Source organism: Cucurbita maxima, unplaced genomic scaffold, assembly GCF_002738345.1.
Source record: "Cucurbita maxima cultivar Rimu unplaced genomic scaffold, Cmax_1.0 Cma_Scf00007, whole genome shotgun sequence".
NCBI classification, from domain to species: domain Eukaryota; kingdom Viridiplantae; phylum Streptophyta; class Magnoliopsida; order Cucurbitales; family Cucurbitaceae; genus Cucurbita; species Cucurbita maxima.
Window position 1 is genome coordinate 2556133 of NW_019272023.1, and position 15734 is coordinate 2571866.

Below are 15734 nucleotides of genomic sequence, written 5' to 3' on the forward strand. Positions count from 1 at the left end.
TTGGGTTCGGACATTTTTTAGTTGAGTTGGCTCACGTTATTTGAATGATTTATATTCATCTTTTTTAAATAAAATTAAAATGTTAATCCGTAAAACGTGTATTAAAATAAGGTTTTTATTTATTTAAACAAAATTCAACTCAGATAAATTAATCACACAACTGAGTAAATAATGAGTATATCAGAAACATTTAATTCATTCAAGAAATCTCTAAATATTAGCATAAAAATGAAAAGGCTCCTAAGTCGAAAGATATGCATTAGAAATCAAATAATGTTTTAGTTTTTGAGGATGTGAGAGGGAGGAGGAAGAAACGCCGTCGAAATAGAAGCTCCAACCACCGTCTTGTTCATAGCCAAGGACGCCGGCGATGCTTTGGGTTCGTCCACCGACTGCTCACCCTTTTCATCTTCAACTGTTCGGCTAAGCGGCAGCGTAGTCAACATTTTAACGGAAAAAGCGATTCAAAACCCAAATATATTAACCAAAAGTTAGATGAACAAGAACTTATACTTCTTCCCACGCTTTTTTACGATCTTCTACACAAAAGTTACTCTATTTCGAAAAGGAAAACTATAATCACGAGAAACAAGAGCGAACTATTTATTCGAACGACGAACGGCTCTACTTCGATTCATAAACGCCCACAAACGGCACTAGAACCGACCCAAACCACAGCTTCCCATCCTTCTCTTCCACTTCACTAATGAACTTCAAAGTTTTCCCTTCACAATCTTCCAATATCTCCAAAACCTTTCCTTCCTCACTCAACCTAACAGCAGTGGCATGAGCCTTCCCTCCCACCACCAACGCATGCAATTGCTTGAAGTCTAAAGGAAGCTTCAACAGCAGCTTCCCAAGCCAAGAGGTTGAAGCAACCAAGTTCCCAACAATTCCCTTTTTGGAATGCAGAGCAACCCAATATTCGCCTTTGGAATTCCTTCTAATGTTGTCGGGAAAGCCCGGAAGCTGAGCGAGGACATCCAAATTTCCTGTTTTAGAGCCTTGAAGCCAATATCTGAGGATCCTGCCGGAGGTGGACTCAGCAACAAGCACATGGGAATGGTCCTTGCTTAGCTGAACTCCATTGGTAAAAGCAAGGCCTTGTAGTAAAACCGTAACTTGTTTGCTAGCTCGGTGGTACTTAAGTAACCTTCCTGTTCTATCTCCGCTCAAGATTGATGCCATGAACTGCCTGCAAGTATACAACATTCACTTAAACCAAAGTTTAATGATAATACCATAGCGAGTTAATAGACGCCGTTCCTGTTTCAAACATAATGAAGTGTTCCGTTAAAATAGAGATAACTAATGTACATCGGTTGAAGAGGGGAACAAAATATTCTTTGTAAGGGTGTGGAAACCTCTTCCTATCAAATGCGTTTTAAAACATTGAGGAGGAGCCTAAAAGGGAAAGACATGTTGGGCCTCGAAGGGGGTGGATAGTGAGATCCCACGTCAGTTGGAGAGGGGATCGAAACATTCTTTATAAAGGTGTGGAAACCTCTCCCTAGTAGACGTATTTTAAAACATTGAGGGGAAGCGCAAAAGAAAAAGTCTAGAGAGAACAATATCCGTTAGTGGTGGGTTTGAGCGGTTACAACCAATGACATGAGATAATATCAACTCATCTGAACATAACATAGAAAACTCAGGAACCAGAAGAACAACTAGTTTATGTTCATCAAATGGTTTTTTTTCAGCAGATTTTCTTCTCTAAGATCAGTTGCTAAAACGAGGCATGAATATGATTTTGAGTCTGTATTACCTTCTTTGGAAAACTGTGCTACTGTCAGTGAAGTATATGGTATCACTGTCCTCATCAATATCAAGATCATTTGTGAAGCGAAGTGGGATGCCTTCAAATTCACTCACAAGTTTTGTTGCCAAGCCTCCACCAGGTCCCACTACATGAAGGCCGAGATAGGCGTCGGCGATGTAGAGATCGCCAGTTATCTTATCAAAACGTAGTCCCAATGGCCTCCCACATATATGCTCCAATTCAAGTGCAAATGGCCTAACACACTCACTCCTTCAACAACATAAAACCAAACCAATTATCAGATGAACCTGAAAAATGAATAACATTTGCCAAACAATCATAAGCAGAGTCTTGGAAAGCTAGTAAATATTCTTCTCTTTAGGTTTTTTCTTCTTAGCTCTCCTAAAGGTTTTTAAATACGTATGCTAGGATAGGTTTCCACACTCTTATAAAAAATGTTTCGTTTTCCTCCCCAATCGATGTGGGATCTCATAATCCGCCCTCCTTCGAGACCCAGCATCCTCGATGGCACTTGTTCCCCTCTCGATATGGGATCCTCCAATCCTATGTTGAGGAACGAGTGCCAACAAGGACGTTGGGTGTCGAAGGGGGTGGAATGTGAGATCACACATCTGTTGGAGATAGTAACGAAACATTTTTTATAAAGGTGTGGAAAACTCTCCCTAAAAGAGACATTTTAAAAACTTTGAGAGAAAGCTTGAAAGAGAAAACCCAAACTAGACAATATAAGCTTAATCAGTCGGCAAAAACTTGATATCCAACCATAAGGGCACCAAAGTTAGCTGCCTCTGCCCCCAACTCCTCCTGATATGGGCGTTATGGCAAAGAACAAGAAGAATCCAAAGACCAGGTCCACGCAGGAGAATTTGACAATCAATTCTCCAAACCAAGCAATCTTAAAACCATACATTAATGCATCAATCTATATATATATATACTCACAATTTTTAAGGGAAAAACTTATGATTAATCAGCCATCTCCAAAATATTTCATATAATAACAAAATTCAACAATGATCATAATACAGAACACAAGTTGCAGCCAAGCAGCACCATTCCATTCCACGATCATATTACAGAACATCCAAAATGACAAGATTATACCTCTGAGAGCTAGTGACAGCGTAATCAATCCAGCCACGGCCATCGCCTTGCCACTTGAGAATCCGGCCATCAGCGACGCCAGTATAGGGGCCTTCTCCATTCGGATCAAAAACCAGGCTCTCCGGTCCGATTGCTCCGGTGACTGGGATGACGGTGGCGGAATGAAGATAGTCGTGGGTTCCTGGAATCTGCGGCGGCTCAAATACCTGATTTAGCTTGAGAAAAGGGATTTGGAGCGAGAAGAGGATGGCAACGACGGCTGCAAACGTCGCCACCGTCAATGTAAACATAAAATTCATGTGTTCTTCCTTTGCTGAAATGGGAATGGGTGGAGTGGAAAGACGGCCTCTAGAACTCTGTCAGTGGTGAAAAGATTGCTTCCCATATTCTATTTTGATATCATACTTTCTAACCACCTTTATTCTACTTTCAACCCCACATTGATGGGTGCATTATAATATTTCATCTCAATCGTTCCAAATCCGACACCTCATTATCCCGACATTCTCATATAATATGACATTTCTTGTCTAAGATTCAAAACCCGACACCTCGTGGTCTCGACATTCTCGTATGACATCACATCTCATGTCTAACATACATATGTTGTCTACTCGTCTAACAGTGTTTATAAAATTAAAAATTATTTTCACGAATTATTTCATCACGCTTCGTCGTTACTCACACAAGTATTTCGAATATAATCTCGATTCATTCATATATCATTTCATTACTTACACCAAATTTGAACTTCCAGCTCTAAGAAAAAATAAATAAATAAATAAATAAATGGTATTGTATTAAAATATAATTTTTAAAAAGAAAATTAATATTTATGTTGATGGGCAAATTAGGAACCTTTCCAAATTGGAATCACTTTTTTGATTTGATTTTATGAGTTGATAAAAGATAATTTGATGCCAATGCTTTTACATTTAGAGAGGATGCTTTTATAATATTTCATTTAATAAATAAAGTTTACTTTTTAAAACAAATTTAGATAAAAACATATATTTCCATTAATAATAATAAATTTAATTTTATAAAAAAAAAAAATTTATTATTATTATTTTTTTAGAATTAATCGATTGGATTGTAACGTTTTTATATTAATAAAATTTTAAAAAAAATTATGGGAATTTTAGAGATTGGATTTAAATAATTGGCTACCATCTTTAATATGGGCCTTACAATGAAAGGAAAAGTCAGTATATGGGCCACCGTTAAAAGCCCAAAAAGGGTGAAGTTTGCTAAATTGCAACTTTAGTCCTCAACTTTTTCAGTTATTGTAAAATAGATCTCTATAAATATTTAATAATTTTTTTGAAGCTTAAAAGGTGTAGTTTCTAAAATTTTAAATTCAATTCATTATGAACGTAATTGAAAGTTTATATCATATTCGACTCAGTAATTATGTCTAATAAATCGGTATTTTAAAAAATGTTTATTATGGAGAGACCTATTATATACAAATTAAAATGATCTGAAACGCTATTTACGAAATTGATTAAGAAAGTAATTCAAATTTAAAGAACGATCCAGCCTCATCCAAAACCATACCATATCTCAAATATTAAGAAAAGGTATGATTTAGAACATAAAAGTTGGGATTTTGATATTGATTTGGTGACTCCAAGTGGTTTCCAAAGGGTATTGGGAATATTATATTTTTACCAATTTTATACTCATTTTCCAATGGATTTGAAAGATTTTAGATCTTAAAAGATGAAGAAATGTTTAGTTCTTTCGAGTTCGTTCGTCCCGATCTTAAAATCTCCATCTAAATAGATTATATCGGACGATTTTGAGAGCTTCAACGTAGCTAAAAATATAATTTTTCTTCTATCAAAGTTTTAAAACGCATCTATTAGGGAGAAGTTTCTGCACTATTTATAAAGAATGTGGTCTCTCAATCCACCCCTTGGAGGTCAGCGAGTTAGTGACTCATTGCCCAATGTATAGCTTGGATACCATATGTAATATTGTGGTGTCTCACATTGGTTGGGAGGAAAACAAACCACCATTTATAAGGATGTGGAAATCTTCCATAGCAAACACGTTTTAAAGCCTTTAGGGGAAGCCTAAAAAGGACAATATCTGCTAGTGGTGGATTTTGGGCGTTATAAATGGTATCAGAGCCAGACACCAGACGATGTGCTAGCCTTCTCGCTGTTCCCCAAAGGGGTAGACACAAGGGGGTGGATTTTGAGGAAGGAAAGAGCGCCAGCGAGGATGTTAGACCTTGAAACCTTCTCCTAGCTAGCAGACGCGTTTTAAAGCCTTGAGGGGAAGCGCTCAAAAGGGAAAGTCCAAAGAAGACAATATCTGCTAGCGGTGGATCCGACCCTATGTTGAAAGGACAGTATATGCTTTCGTTCCATAGTTATTTGAATAGATATAATTAAAAAGAAATTAATTTATAATTTTGTAAAAGTAAAATATAATCGGAAGATATTATTATTATTATTATTATCTAATAACGTGCACTCTAAATAAATAAAATGGGTTTTGAGTTTCCATGTGAAAGCATTAGACTTATGCTTTTATTATTTAATGTAAGAATTAAAATAATAATTAAAGAAACATGGAGAAAAGCTTGTTCATTAGTGGTAAAATTATAATATTAATATCATAATTATATTTTAAACATATGGGATTACAAATTCATTAAAAAATTTGATACTCCTTGATTTCATGGTGTCACCTACATAATAATAATAATAATAATAATAATAATAATAATAATAATAATAATAATAATAATAATAATAATAATAATGGCTTGATTTAATGTAGACCTATACACGAGGGTCGGGTTGAAAAAATCTTTTAAACCAATTCGAAATTTTAAATTGATTAGGTTGATAACTCGAGTACTCAAGTAGAGTTCATAACCAAACCGAATCTTCTATTTTTGGGTTGAATTGAGTTGTCGGGTTAATTTTTATTATTATTATTTAAAAATAATTTTAATTATTTACGATATATGTTATATTAATAACTAAAATTTTATAAAACTCAAATATCAAACATTATCGTTGATTAAAAAAATAAAAAAATCTTAATCTCGCTAATATATTAAAAAGTGATATGTTGGGTTGGGTTGAGTTGTAACCCTATTTTCGACTGACCTGATTTTGTAAAAATTCAATCCAATCTAAACGGAAAAAATTCAATTCAGCCGTTATGATTTGTCATTTTTTTGAAAAAATAATAAAACGTGAAATTATCGACATTGTATTACTATTCACATAAAAACGAGACGTTGGATCAATTATAATATAATAATTGATGATATTTGAAAGGGAAAAGAATGAGAAAGGCATGTGGGGGAGAGCATGAGAGATGCGTGGGCGAGGGATTGAGTGGTAATGTCACGTCTTCTATGTGATGCCTCTCATGCTTTTCGTTCGCCGTATCAATTTCATGACCTAAGTACATAATTTACTTTATTTTCAATAAATTATATTCGCATTCGCCGAAAACAAATTAGATTTTTAGGGATCGATATAAACATAAGAATAAATCGTCACGGTTATCATATAATAAGAAAATCGACGAAACATAAAAATATAGTTTATATACTTAATTTATAAGCTAAGACGGGATGGATTTAGTGACAAATTTTATTCAATACGATTAAATATTTATTGAAATAATTTGATCATTGTCTCAAACGAGAAGTCCACGAGCTATTAGTACAGTGATAGAGCATGTCCCTAGTATTTACGATTTTTGTACTCGGGATAAAATGATGCAACAATAATGGAATATAATATTTGGGGAGAAAAACTAAAATATTGTAATTGTATTTATAAGTATATTGTTAGATTGTTTTATTTGGTTATAATGTTTGGTAACAGTTAAATGTCACAATTTTCAAATCTTTCATCTTTAATGGGTGAATCTTGTGTGGGACCTACTTATATGTGAATAAGATGACTTCAAACTCCATGACAAAATTTATAAATTTTGATTTCATATTTGATTTATGTTTTATTTTTTATTTTTATTTTTCAAGTTGCCATAGATATTAAAATCAAATATTAAATTAATTATAATTAACTAATTTATTGATTCCAATACATATATATATATATATTATTTTTTTATTAAGATGTAAATTGTCAATTCATTTATTAATGTTTTTTTATTTAAAGGAACAAAAATAAAATATTAATTTTATTATGAATCTAGCATAATTTAGATAACATATTCAATTATTAACAAAAAATAATGATAAATTATAGCAAAATATAGAACTTGCGTTAATTAATTATAACAATTTAATTATTTGTAGGTTAGTGAGTGGATTGCTATGTTTATAGATAATTGTTTATAAATACGTAATCGATTTATACAAATAAATGGCTACTATATAAAATAATATACCAATACTACCATTATTAAAGTTAATCAAATTCTCAATGATTTTTTTTTTTTTTTTGGTACTTTTGGGCGGTACAATAGTATTAAAGCTAGACATCGGACGATGTGTTAGGCTTCTTATTGTTTTTCAAAGGGGGTAGACAGGAGGCGGTGTGCCAGTAAAGACGCTAGCCCCAAAAGGGATGGATTTGAGGGCGATCCCACATCGATTAGAAGAAGAAAAGAGTGTCAGTGAGGACACTGGACACTGAAGGGGTGGATTGTGATGTTCTCACATTGGGTAGGGAGAACAAACCACATCTATAAGAGTGTGAAAACCTTCCTCTAACAAAACGTGTTTTAAAGCCTTGAGCAGAAGCACGAAAGGGAAAGTCCAAAAAAGATAATATCTAATGGCATTATATATATATTCTTTTGAAAATGAAAATTCATCCTAGTATTATTTTGTATTCACATATATTCGTATTATAATAAATTAAATAAAATTTGAAAGATTACAAAAGATATTTAAAAATATTTGATAATATTTTTTTAACTTCCTATGTCAAAATGAAGGGGATGAAAATTATAATTTAATCGAAGAAAGAAAGAAAAAAAAGCATGGGATGAAAACAAAATTAATTAAAAAGTTAAAAGGGTGAAATCTTGAAACAAATCCCAATTCTTGTGTCCATTATAGAAAAAATAATAATAATTGAAGAAGCATGTCCCACTTCCCGATCACTTGGGAAGATATTGGGGACGATTCGTCTCATATATAAATAATAATAATAAATACTATTCTCCCCCTTTTCTTTTTCTTTTTCTTTTTTATTTTGTTGTTTTCTTATATATATATATATATATATCAATCGCTTGCCTTTCAATTCAAAAAAATAAAAAATAAAAAATAAAAAAATTCGGAAGATTTGCAACAAAATGCGGTCGGATCTTGCTTCGTGAGATGTTAATCGTGGTGGGTCATTTTTTCCCCCTCCTCCCTTCCTCTTAAAACCAACGCAAACCCACCAATTTCCCACTCTCTCTCTCTCTCTGATTCTGGATTTGGGGGCAATCATGGTTATGGCTGCCGATTCTCAGTTCCATGTTCTTGCCGTCGATGATAGCCTCATAGATAGGAAGCTCATCGAGAGGCTTCTCAAAACCTCCTCATATCAAGGTATTTCTATCTTCTTCCTTTTTTAATTTTGTATATTCCATATACAAAATCCAATTTCTGTTTGTGTAGGAATTGGTTTGGTGAATTCTTTGTTTGATTTGGTTTCTGTAGTTACTACGGTTGATTCAGGGAGTAAGGCCTTGGAATTTCTGGGTTTGATTGAAGAACATCAGCATACCAACTTCAAATCTCCTTCTTCTTCTTCTTCCTCTTCCAACATTCATCATCAGGTTATTCTATTTCGGATTTGGATTCGTTCTTTTTCATTCCATTTTCTTCTTCTGTTTCTGAAATTTTTTGAGTTTTTGTTTTCAGGAAGTGGAAGTGAATCTTATCATTACTGATTACTGTATGCCTGGGATGACTGGCTTCGATTTGCTCAAGAAAGTTAAGGTAAGAGGGAAAGAAAGAAATAAAGGAAGAAGTTCTATAGTTTCTTAGTTCTACTCGTTGTTGTTGCTGTTGTTCTTCTTCTTTCTCTCTCTCTTTTTTTTTTTTTTGGATTTTTCTGAAGAATGCGTTTGTCAACCCGCCACTTGTTTGAGGAAAATTCTCAGAGAATATTTTCTCACTAACTTTCTTTTGTTTCCTTTCTAGTCAATTAGATCTGTGTTATGCTGTTATTCTCAATACTTTTCCTGGAAAATCTGTTCTTCTTTGGAAACAAACAGAGAGACTAATTAGGAACTTGCCTAATCACTACTCCTGGAACTTTCCTGGAAAATCTGTTTTTCTCTGGAAACAAACAGAACTAGTTAGGAATTTGCCTAATCACTACTCCTAAAACTTTCCTGGAAAATCTGTTTTTCTCTGGAAACAAACAGAGAGACTAGTTAGGAATTTGCCTAATCACTACTCCTGAAACTTTCCTGGAAAATCTGTTTTTCTCTGGAAACAAACAGAGAGACAAGTTAGGAATCTGCCTAATCACTACTCCTGAAACTTTCCTGGAAAATCTGTTTTTCTCTGGAAACAAACAGAGAGACTAGTTAGGAATTTTTCTAATCACTACGTCTGGAACTTAACTGGAAAATCTGTTTTCCTTGAAAAACAAACAAACATAAACAGAGGACAAATGAATGGACGTAAATTTAACAATTTCTGTGAATTTGCAGGAATCGACGTCTCTTAGAAACATACCAGTGGTGATAATGTCATCCGAAAACTTACCTTCGAGAATCAGCAGGTAAGGAATCAAGAATCGATTTGCAATTTCTTCTTCAATGGATCGATCTCTGATATCGCTTGATCAGAAACTGATGTAATTGGATTTAATTGATGTTCGAAGCAGATGTTTAGAAGAAGGCGCGGAAGAGTTCTTCCTGAAGCCAGTTCGATTGTGCGATGTGAATAAACTGAAACCACATATAATGAAGACGAAATTCAAGGATCAAAATCAAGAAGAAGAAGAAGAAGAAGAAACAACAGAGACCGAATTCGAATCGATTGAAAAACAACAACAACAACAACAGATTCAAATGAACAGTAACAACAAGAGAAAGGCGGGGATGGATGAAGAAGGTGTGGGAGAGGACAGAAGAAGAAGAATAAGGTACAATAGCAATGGCGTCGCGACTGTGAATTGATGGTGTTGATTAATGGTGAGGCGCCATGCGAGAAATTGTACATAAAGGTTTCTGAAAATTAGCGGAAGTTTTTTTTCTTTTCTTTTTTATTATGGAGATTTGTTATACAAAAAAAATTCAATTTTTGTGTCTTCTAAATTTATATTTAATATATATTTTTTTATTTTTAAAAGTTTTAAATCGACAAAAATAAAATAAAATAAAATAAAAATAAAAATAAAGGTCGGATCCTTTTCTAAATAATTATATGTTTTTATTTATACTTTTAATTATTTTATAAACTAAAAAATATTTTAATTTTGTATTTAATATATTAAAAATATTATATTTGTTTGGTTAGATGATCTTTCAACAAAAATTTAAACAGTTTTAACGGATTAAATATGTTTATGACAATGAGATAAATAAGGAGTTGATATGCGCGTTCTTCTAAACATCTGTAGATTTTTAATTGCCATAATTTACCCGACAAAGACACGAGTAATAGATTGTTGATATACGCGGAGACATGTACTTTAGTGAGAGGAGCATGGATTAATAGTTTTTTTTCGTTATTTTCTGTCGGACGACAATGGGCTATACATCATTTTATAGTGGATTTGCGAATTATTGGGCCGAGTTGGATTTGAACCAGCATAGACATATAGTCCGTCCTCATTAACCGCTCGGACATCGACCTGGGAAGAATAAATCCAATATTTCTTAAAAAAAATATAAAATGTGGAATTTTTTAAAAAAGTTTAAAGGGGTTTTTATAAAATTTTGAAAAAGTCTTATGAGGGTAAAACTGGAATTTCAATGTAATTTCATAAATCGTCCAAGTTTCGATCATGCGAGGCCGTGGCCATTGATTTTATCCAATTGGGTGTTAGGTGGGCCCGGTTTGCTCATTTCCACGTGGAAAAGCTGTACGTTTTTCATTTAAAAAATACAGCTTGGATATAAATGTATAAATAAATAAATAAATAATAATAATAATAATAATAAAAGCTTGGCCAAAATATGAAAACTATTACCGATGAATGGAATCGAAACCAGAGGAAGAGGCGATCAAAGCACACCCAAAAAAAGCTAAGAATAAATAAATTCATTCATCAAAATCTTCATTTTTACTCCTCCAATTCCTTCATCACTTTCTCTCTCTCTCTCCCCGTTTCTGATTCTTCCTCCTATGAACTTCCCTCCAACTTGTTTCTCCTCTTCCAATCCGATTCAGGTATGATCTCCACCGACTCTGAAACTGGAGTTCTTAATTTTCGCCGAATTTACTTTTTGATTTTTGCTTCTTCTTCTTCTTCTTCTTCTTCTTCTTCTTGCGATTTTATTTCCGCTTCTGTTTATCATCGCCACTTGTTCGTTTATTTTTCCCAGTTTGGAACTCTTTTAGGGTTTTTCCTCTCCCTGTTTTAAGTTTTATGGTTGTTGGACGCCATTGAGGTGGAATCGTTGAGGAACGATGTGATTTTTCGACTATGACCTTCGTGATAGTTTTTTCTGTTGACTGTGGACGCTCGTTTTAATTTTTTTGGAGTTATGGTTGTTTGATTTTTATTGCCATCATTTTTGCGAGGGGATTTTTAGACCACTGGAAGAATGTTCACGCATGCGGAATTAACCGCAAATCTTGTGCATCACGGTTTCAGGTCGAGGGTCGAATGTATTAAAAAAAAACAAAGAAAAGGATATTGGATGTCCGAATCATTATTTGATAGGGTCAGGTGATCAACATGAATAACAGGGTTTGGTGTAATTTGTTGTCTTGAGAACCTTGTGGTCTAGGTTTAAGGTTGTTCTGAATAGTTCCTTTTTTTGTTTTGTTTGGTATTATTTTTGTTACCGAATTCAAGGATTTCACTTTATTGATTTGCATCGTTGGATTGGATTGTGTCCATAATACGATATTGTTCATAATACATCCTTGTCAGTTTAACGCAAGCCATTATATCATTCCTCTGCTAAAAATAAAAAGTTTTCTTCAAGATTTTCTTTTGGATGATGCCCCTACAAAATAATAATGGGATTCTCAGGGTTGAGAGGTCGTGTGTTGAGGCTTGTGAGGGGGTGAGGTTTAATGGTCTTAGGCGGACTTGGATTACTAGGTCTTTTTGTAATTATGATATTGTTTGATTTTGTTGAATTAGAGTCTGTTTCTGTAGTTAGTTCTTGAAGTCCCTTTTGTTTGATTTTGTTGAATTAGAGTTTATTCTTTCAATTTTTTCTCAATGAATTTTTGGTTTATCACCTGAAAGAAAGATAGCCAACATGCAGACAGTGTGGACATGAGAGAAAATAGTAATGAAAAGTTAAGGAGCAGTGCAAGAAAACTCTGGAATATGTGAAGTATTTCTTGATGATTCCACATAGGACAAGTATTATACCTTCTTCCAAAATATTTATTTTTCTGATTATTTAATTTTAACCCAGAATTTATTCCTCCAGTCAACTTTTCAACAGTATTCCCTTTGAGTGAAGAATATTCCCTGATGCATGACATGATAGATTTGTTCTTTCATTTCACGTGTACTTATTTTACACTTTTTGACGTGAACCTTGATTATATTTTCCTTTTGGTTTTGTCATTCAACTTATTTGATGCATTGAACAGCCTGCCTTGGTCCCATACTATCCATCTCCAGTAATTTGTATTATTCAGAATCTGTAGTAGAGGAAAGTGGTGGATAATCAATAAGAATGTCGAGCGGATCAATGAGAAGAGTTTCGCGCCAAGATATCCAACTGGTAAGCTGACGTGTTCTTGGTCAGTCACTTATCAACTCCCCCTCCCGCCACTTTTCATTCTACTGCAGTTTTGTTTGTCCTAATCGTTATGAAGACACTTTTTTCTTTGATCATCCAAATTTACTTTTATGAGATAATGGTGTGCTACATTATTTCCTTTCTGTCTGATGCTAGGTGCAAAATCTTATTGAACGATGCCTTCAGCTATATATGAACCAAAAGGAAGTTGTGGAAACACTACTGAACCAAGCAAAAATCGAGCCTGGTTTTACAGAACTTGGTAACAACGAGTTTATGTTTCTTGCTACCTTTCTGCTCCCTTGCACATAAAATTGAAATTGTGAGAGGTGTTGATGAGAGGATTATTATATCAGAACTAAAACCGTCATGCTAAAATTTTTGTTAGTTTGATGTAGTATTTGAGTTGTCACTTAGCTGTTAGACAGTTGATAATAATAATTCTGGATTAGTCGTTATTATGGTAGATATTCCTACTGTCTTACAGCAATTTAATGTATTTCTTGCGCTCTAGTTTGGCAAAAACTTGAAGAAGAGAATCGTGAATTCTTCAGGGAGTATTATCTGAGGTTAATGGTGAAGCGTCAGATAGTTGAATTCAACAGGTTGCTCGAGCAACAAGTTCGAATGATGCAAATACAAGAAACTGGAATTACTCCCTTGCCTGCCTCCAATGGATCACTCGTCCAACAAAGTGAGTCTGATTCAATTGTCCTGCTTTCTTTGCCTTTTTCTTTTTCTTTGTTTTTTTTTTTCTTTTTTCTTTTTCCCCTTCTTTTGTTAAGTTTCTAATGGTTTTCATCTGGAAATGTCCTGCATTTGTAATTTATTATAGTTATTGCACGTCACTCCTTTTCTTCTATAATAATGTCAATACATGGTCTGATTTATCTCATTTATTTTGTCCAATTAAAATAGTTGGTGGCTAGTTGAAACTGGAGAAATGAGACAAGGGAAGACATGATCACCCGTTCATGTCATGATACTCTTGTACTCTCGTTTTGATCCCTAAACTGTGGGTTCAGATAGTTGAGTTAAATTGAAATGAAAAATCACTATTTTTTCCCCATGTAATTCAGATATACAACCAATCATATCAAGGAAAAGAGGCCATGACTTCTTTTGCTGTGATCCCTTTTTCAGCAAGTAACTAATAAGTAGTAAACATCATTGACGATCCTGGCTTAACTTTGCTTCACGTACTGGACGTGGATAGTTAATTGCTGACAAAAAGCGCTATTTCTGCTGTCTTTAACAGTATTGGTTGTGGAAATATTGTTTTATCCATATTTAAAGTACCTCTATTGTGTTAAGTTGTGATACTTTGATCTGAGGTTTTATACTTTTTTTAATAGATAATGCTCTATATGCATTAGGATATGCCCAATCCGTTAGAGACCTGGTTCAAACTAAGCAGAGAATTGTCAAATTAATGTTTCAAATCTTCTAAATGTCTTAAAAAGTTTTCACAAACCCTTAGGTAAGGAGCTTTAATGCATGTTTCTCAAGTTATTATTTTATCTTCTAGACCAATTATATGAGGATTAACTATAATAGATGTTGGCATTCCATCTTTGAACAGTGCACCAGAATCCAACATATACAGTATCTTCATTGAAGCAGAATAATGTGCAGCATCCTTTTGGCAACAGCATGCCCAACAATGCGTTTCCCAATGGTGCTGTGTCATTGCATTCAAGAATCCATTCAACAGTTGACATGTCTGCACGTGCGAGTAGGATCGAAGCGCCACCATCTGTACTTCCAACCCAAAGCTCAAATATAGGTATGAATGGTAGGACAATAAAAACAGAAGTTGGATATTCAGGCAATTCCTCTTACATGTTTGGGGGCGTTGATGGTAATGTGGTGGAAGCACGCCAAACAATAGGGGACGTATCGGTGGCACCTTTCTCTGGCATGGAGTCCAGTGGTCAACCCATGAATGAAGCACTGCTGGAACCGGATACTTCCTCTTTTGGATTTCTTGGTCAGATTCCTCGGAATTTCAGCCTATCAGATCTAACTGCAGACTTTTCCCAGAGTTCAGGTCTGTGGTGTTTGCTTGCTGTTCTTATACCAAGCTGGCAATCGTATGTTAAAAAATCCGATATAGCATTCTTTGATAAACATTAGAGGGTATAACTTGTTTGATGGTATAAATTATAACAAAACTCTGCTCAATACCAATATCTTGCTTTTGTTAATATCAGATATACTGGAGAGCTATGCTAGATCTCCTTTTCTCGCTACAGAAACCGAGAACTTCATGGATCATCAAGGTGCAAATTATGTACCTAAACTTGCCATTTGTTTTCTAGAATGATTACTGACTCCATCTTGTTTTGCATGCTTAGGAGATAATAAGAAGTCGTTGGATACCATTTCAGAAGGCTTGAGTTATGAGGACTTTGGAAGTGATTCATGAGTCCTTATTATCTGTTTGGTTAGATTAAGGTATACTCTTTTTTAACCCTATTTCATCTCTCTGAAACTTGGCTTATTCCATCAGTCATTTTCAAATATTTTCACTGTAGACGACTTATGTATGAAACGTAATGATGATCGAAATAGGATTCTAGTCTATTTTGTAAGTTTTGAATTTCTCCGCTGATGCTCAACTTGTCGTGTTCGTTTTTAATTACTTATGCAGGTCTTTAATTTCTTTTGGAGGAAAAGGGGATGGACTAATAATGTTTGGGGAAGTATCAAACTGGAAATGCATCAGATTTGAATTTTTTTTAAAAAAAAAAAAGGAAAGGAAAGAAAAAAAAACACATGCTTCAGATTATACTGACATCACAATATGTAGTGGTAAAGCTTTGTTTGGGTCAACTTCAGAAATGTATGTAAAGGCATAATTCTGCTTCTCAACTTCAGTTAATTATCTTTTCATAGGATGATTTGTAGTTGTGTTGTTTCTTTTTCCTTTTCGGTCGATAGTAAATGCAACAAT

At 34.1% G+C, this 15734-nt stretch overlaps 3 protein-coding genes across 6 annotated transcripts; 2 read left to right on the top strand and 1 right to left on the bottom strand.

Annotated features, from left to right (window-relative positions):
• Positions 1-461: 461 nt before the first annotated feature.
• Positions 462-3284, bottom strand: LOC111482315 (protein STRICTOSIDINE SYNTHASE-LIKE 10-like). Its single transcript, XM_023128042.1, has 3 exons — positions 2888-3284; positions 1769-2032; positions 462-1195 (listed from the first exon to the last, which is right to left on the bottom strand). Exons 1-3 carry the CDS (start codon positions 3184-3186, stop codon positions 625-627), a joined length of 1134 nt encoding a protein of 377 aa, XP_022983810.1. The 5' UTR covers positions 3187-3284; the 3' UTR covers positions 462-624.
• Positions 3285-8154: 4870 nt separating this feature from the next.
• LOC111482353 (two-component response regulator ORR9) lies at positions 8155-10071 on the top strand. Of its 2 annotated transcripts, none has more exons than XM_023128100.1 (5): positions 8155-8435; positions 8547-8665; positions 8751-8828; positions 9551-9621; positions 9724-10071. In XM_023128100.1, exons 1-5 carry the CDS (start codon positions 8333-8335, stop codon positions 10019-10021), a joined length of 669 nt encoding a protein of 222 aa, XP_022983868.1. In that variant the 5' UTR covers positions 8155-8332; the 3' UTR covers positions 10022-10071. The 2 variants fall into 2 exon arrangements, with proteins under 2 accessions (XP_022983868.1, XP_022983869.1); XM_023128101.1 differs by having other exon boundaries at positions 8158-8435; positions 9727-10071.
• Positions 10072-11022: 951 nt separating this feature from the next.
• On the top strand, positions 11023-15657 carry LOC111482331. 3 transcript variants are annotated; one of them, XM_023128065.1, is made up of 8 exons: positions 11023-11237; positions 12627-12760; positions 12935-13040; positions 13293-13472; positions 14361-14828; positions 14992-15060; positions 15136-15235; positions 15432-15657. In XM_023128065.1, exons 2-7 carry the CDS (start codon positions 12713-12715, stop codon positions 15204-15206), a joined length of 942 nt encoding a protein of 313 aa, XP_022983833.1. In that variant the 5' UTR covers positions 11023-11237; positions 12627-12712; the 3' UTR covers positions 15207-15235; positions 15432-15657. The 3 variants fall into 3 exon arrangements, with proteins under 3 accessions (XP_022983833.1, XP_022983834.1, XP_022983835.1); XM_023128066.1 differs by having other exon boundaries at positions 15458-15657; XM_023128067.1 differs by lacking the exon at positions 11023-11237 and having other exon boundaries at positions 13333-13472.
• The last annotated feature ends 77 nt before the right edge of the window (positions 15658-15734 follow it).

What these genes read in the sequence shown, in the direction of transcription:
- LOC111482315 (XM_023128042.1), bottom strand. Translation starts at nt 3,186, where the DNA reads ATGAATTTTATGTTTACATTGACGGTGGCGACGTTTGCAGCCGTCGTT. An exon ending in GCTGTCACTAGCTCTCAGAG is followed by an intron (nt 2,033 to 2,887) that starts GTATAATCTTGT and finishes ATGTTGTTGAAG; the next exon opens with GAGTGAGTGTGTTAGGCCAT. An exon ending in AGCACAGTTTTCCAAAGAAG is followed by an intron (nt 1,196 to 1,768) that starts GTAATACAGACT and finishes GTATACTTGCAG; the next exon opens with GCAGTTCATGGCATCAATCT.
- LOC111482353 (XM_023128100.1), top strand. Translation starts at nt 8,333, where the DNA reads ATGGTTATGGCTGCCGATTCTCAGTTCCATGTTCTTGCCGTCGATGAT. An exon ending in ATTTGCTCAAGAAAGTTAAG is followed by an intron (nt 8,829 to 9,550) that starts GTAAGAGGGAAA and finishes GTGAATTTGCAG; the next exon opens with GAATCGACGTCTCTTAGAAA. An exon ending in TTACCTTCGAGAATCAGCAG is followed by an intron (nt 9,622 to 9,723) that starts GTAAGGAATCAA and finishes TGATGTTCGAAG; the next exon opens with CAGATGTTTAGAAGAAGGCG.
- LOC111482331 (XM_023128065.1), top strand. Translation starts at nt 12,713, where the DNA reads ATGTCGAGCGGATCAATGAGAAGAGTTTCGCGCCAAGATATCCAACTG. An exon ending in CGCGCCAAGATATCCAACTG is followed by an intron (nt 12,761 to 12,934) that starts GTAAGCTGACGT and finishes GTCTGATGCTAG; the next exon opens with GTGCAAAATCTTATTGAACG. An exon ending in AGACTTTTCCCAGAGTTCAG is followed by an intron (nt 14,829 to 14,991) that starts GTCTGTGGTGTT and finishes TGTTAATATCAG; the next exon opens with ATATACTGGAGAGCTATGCT.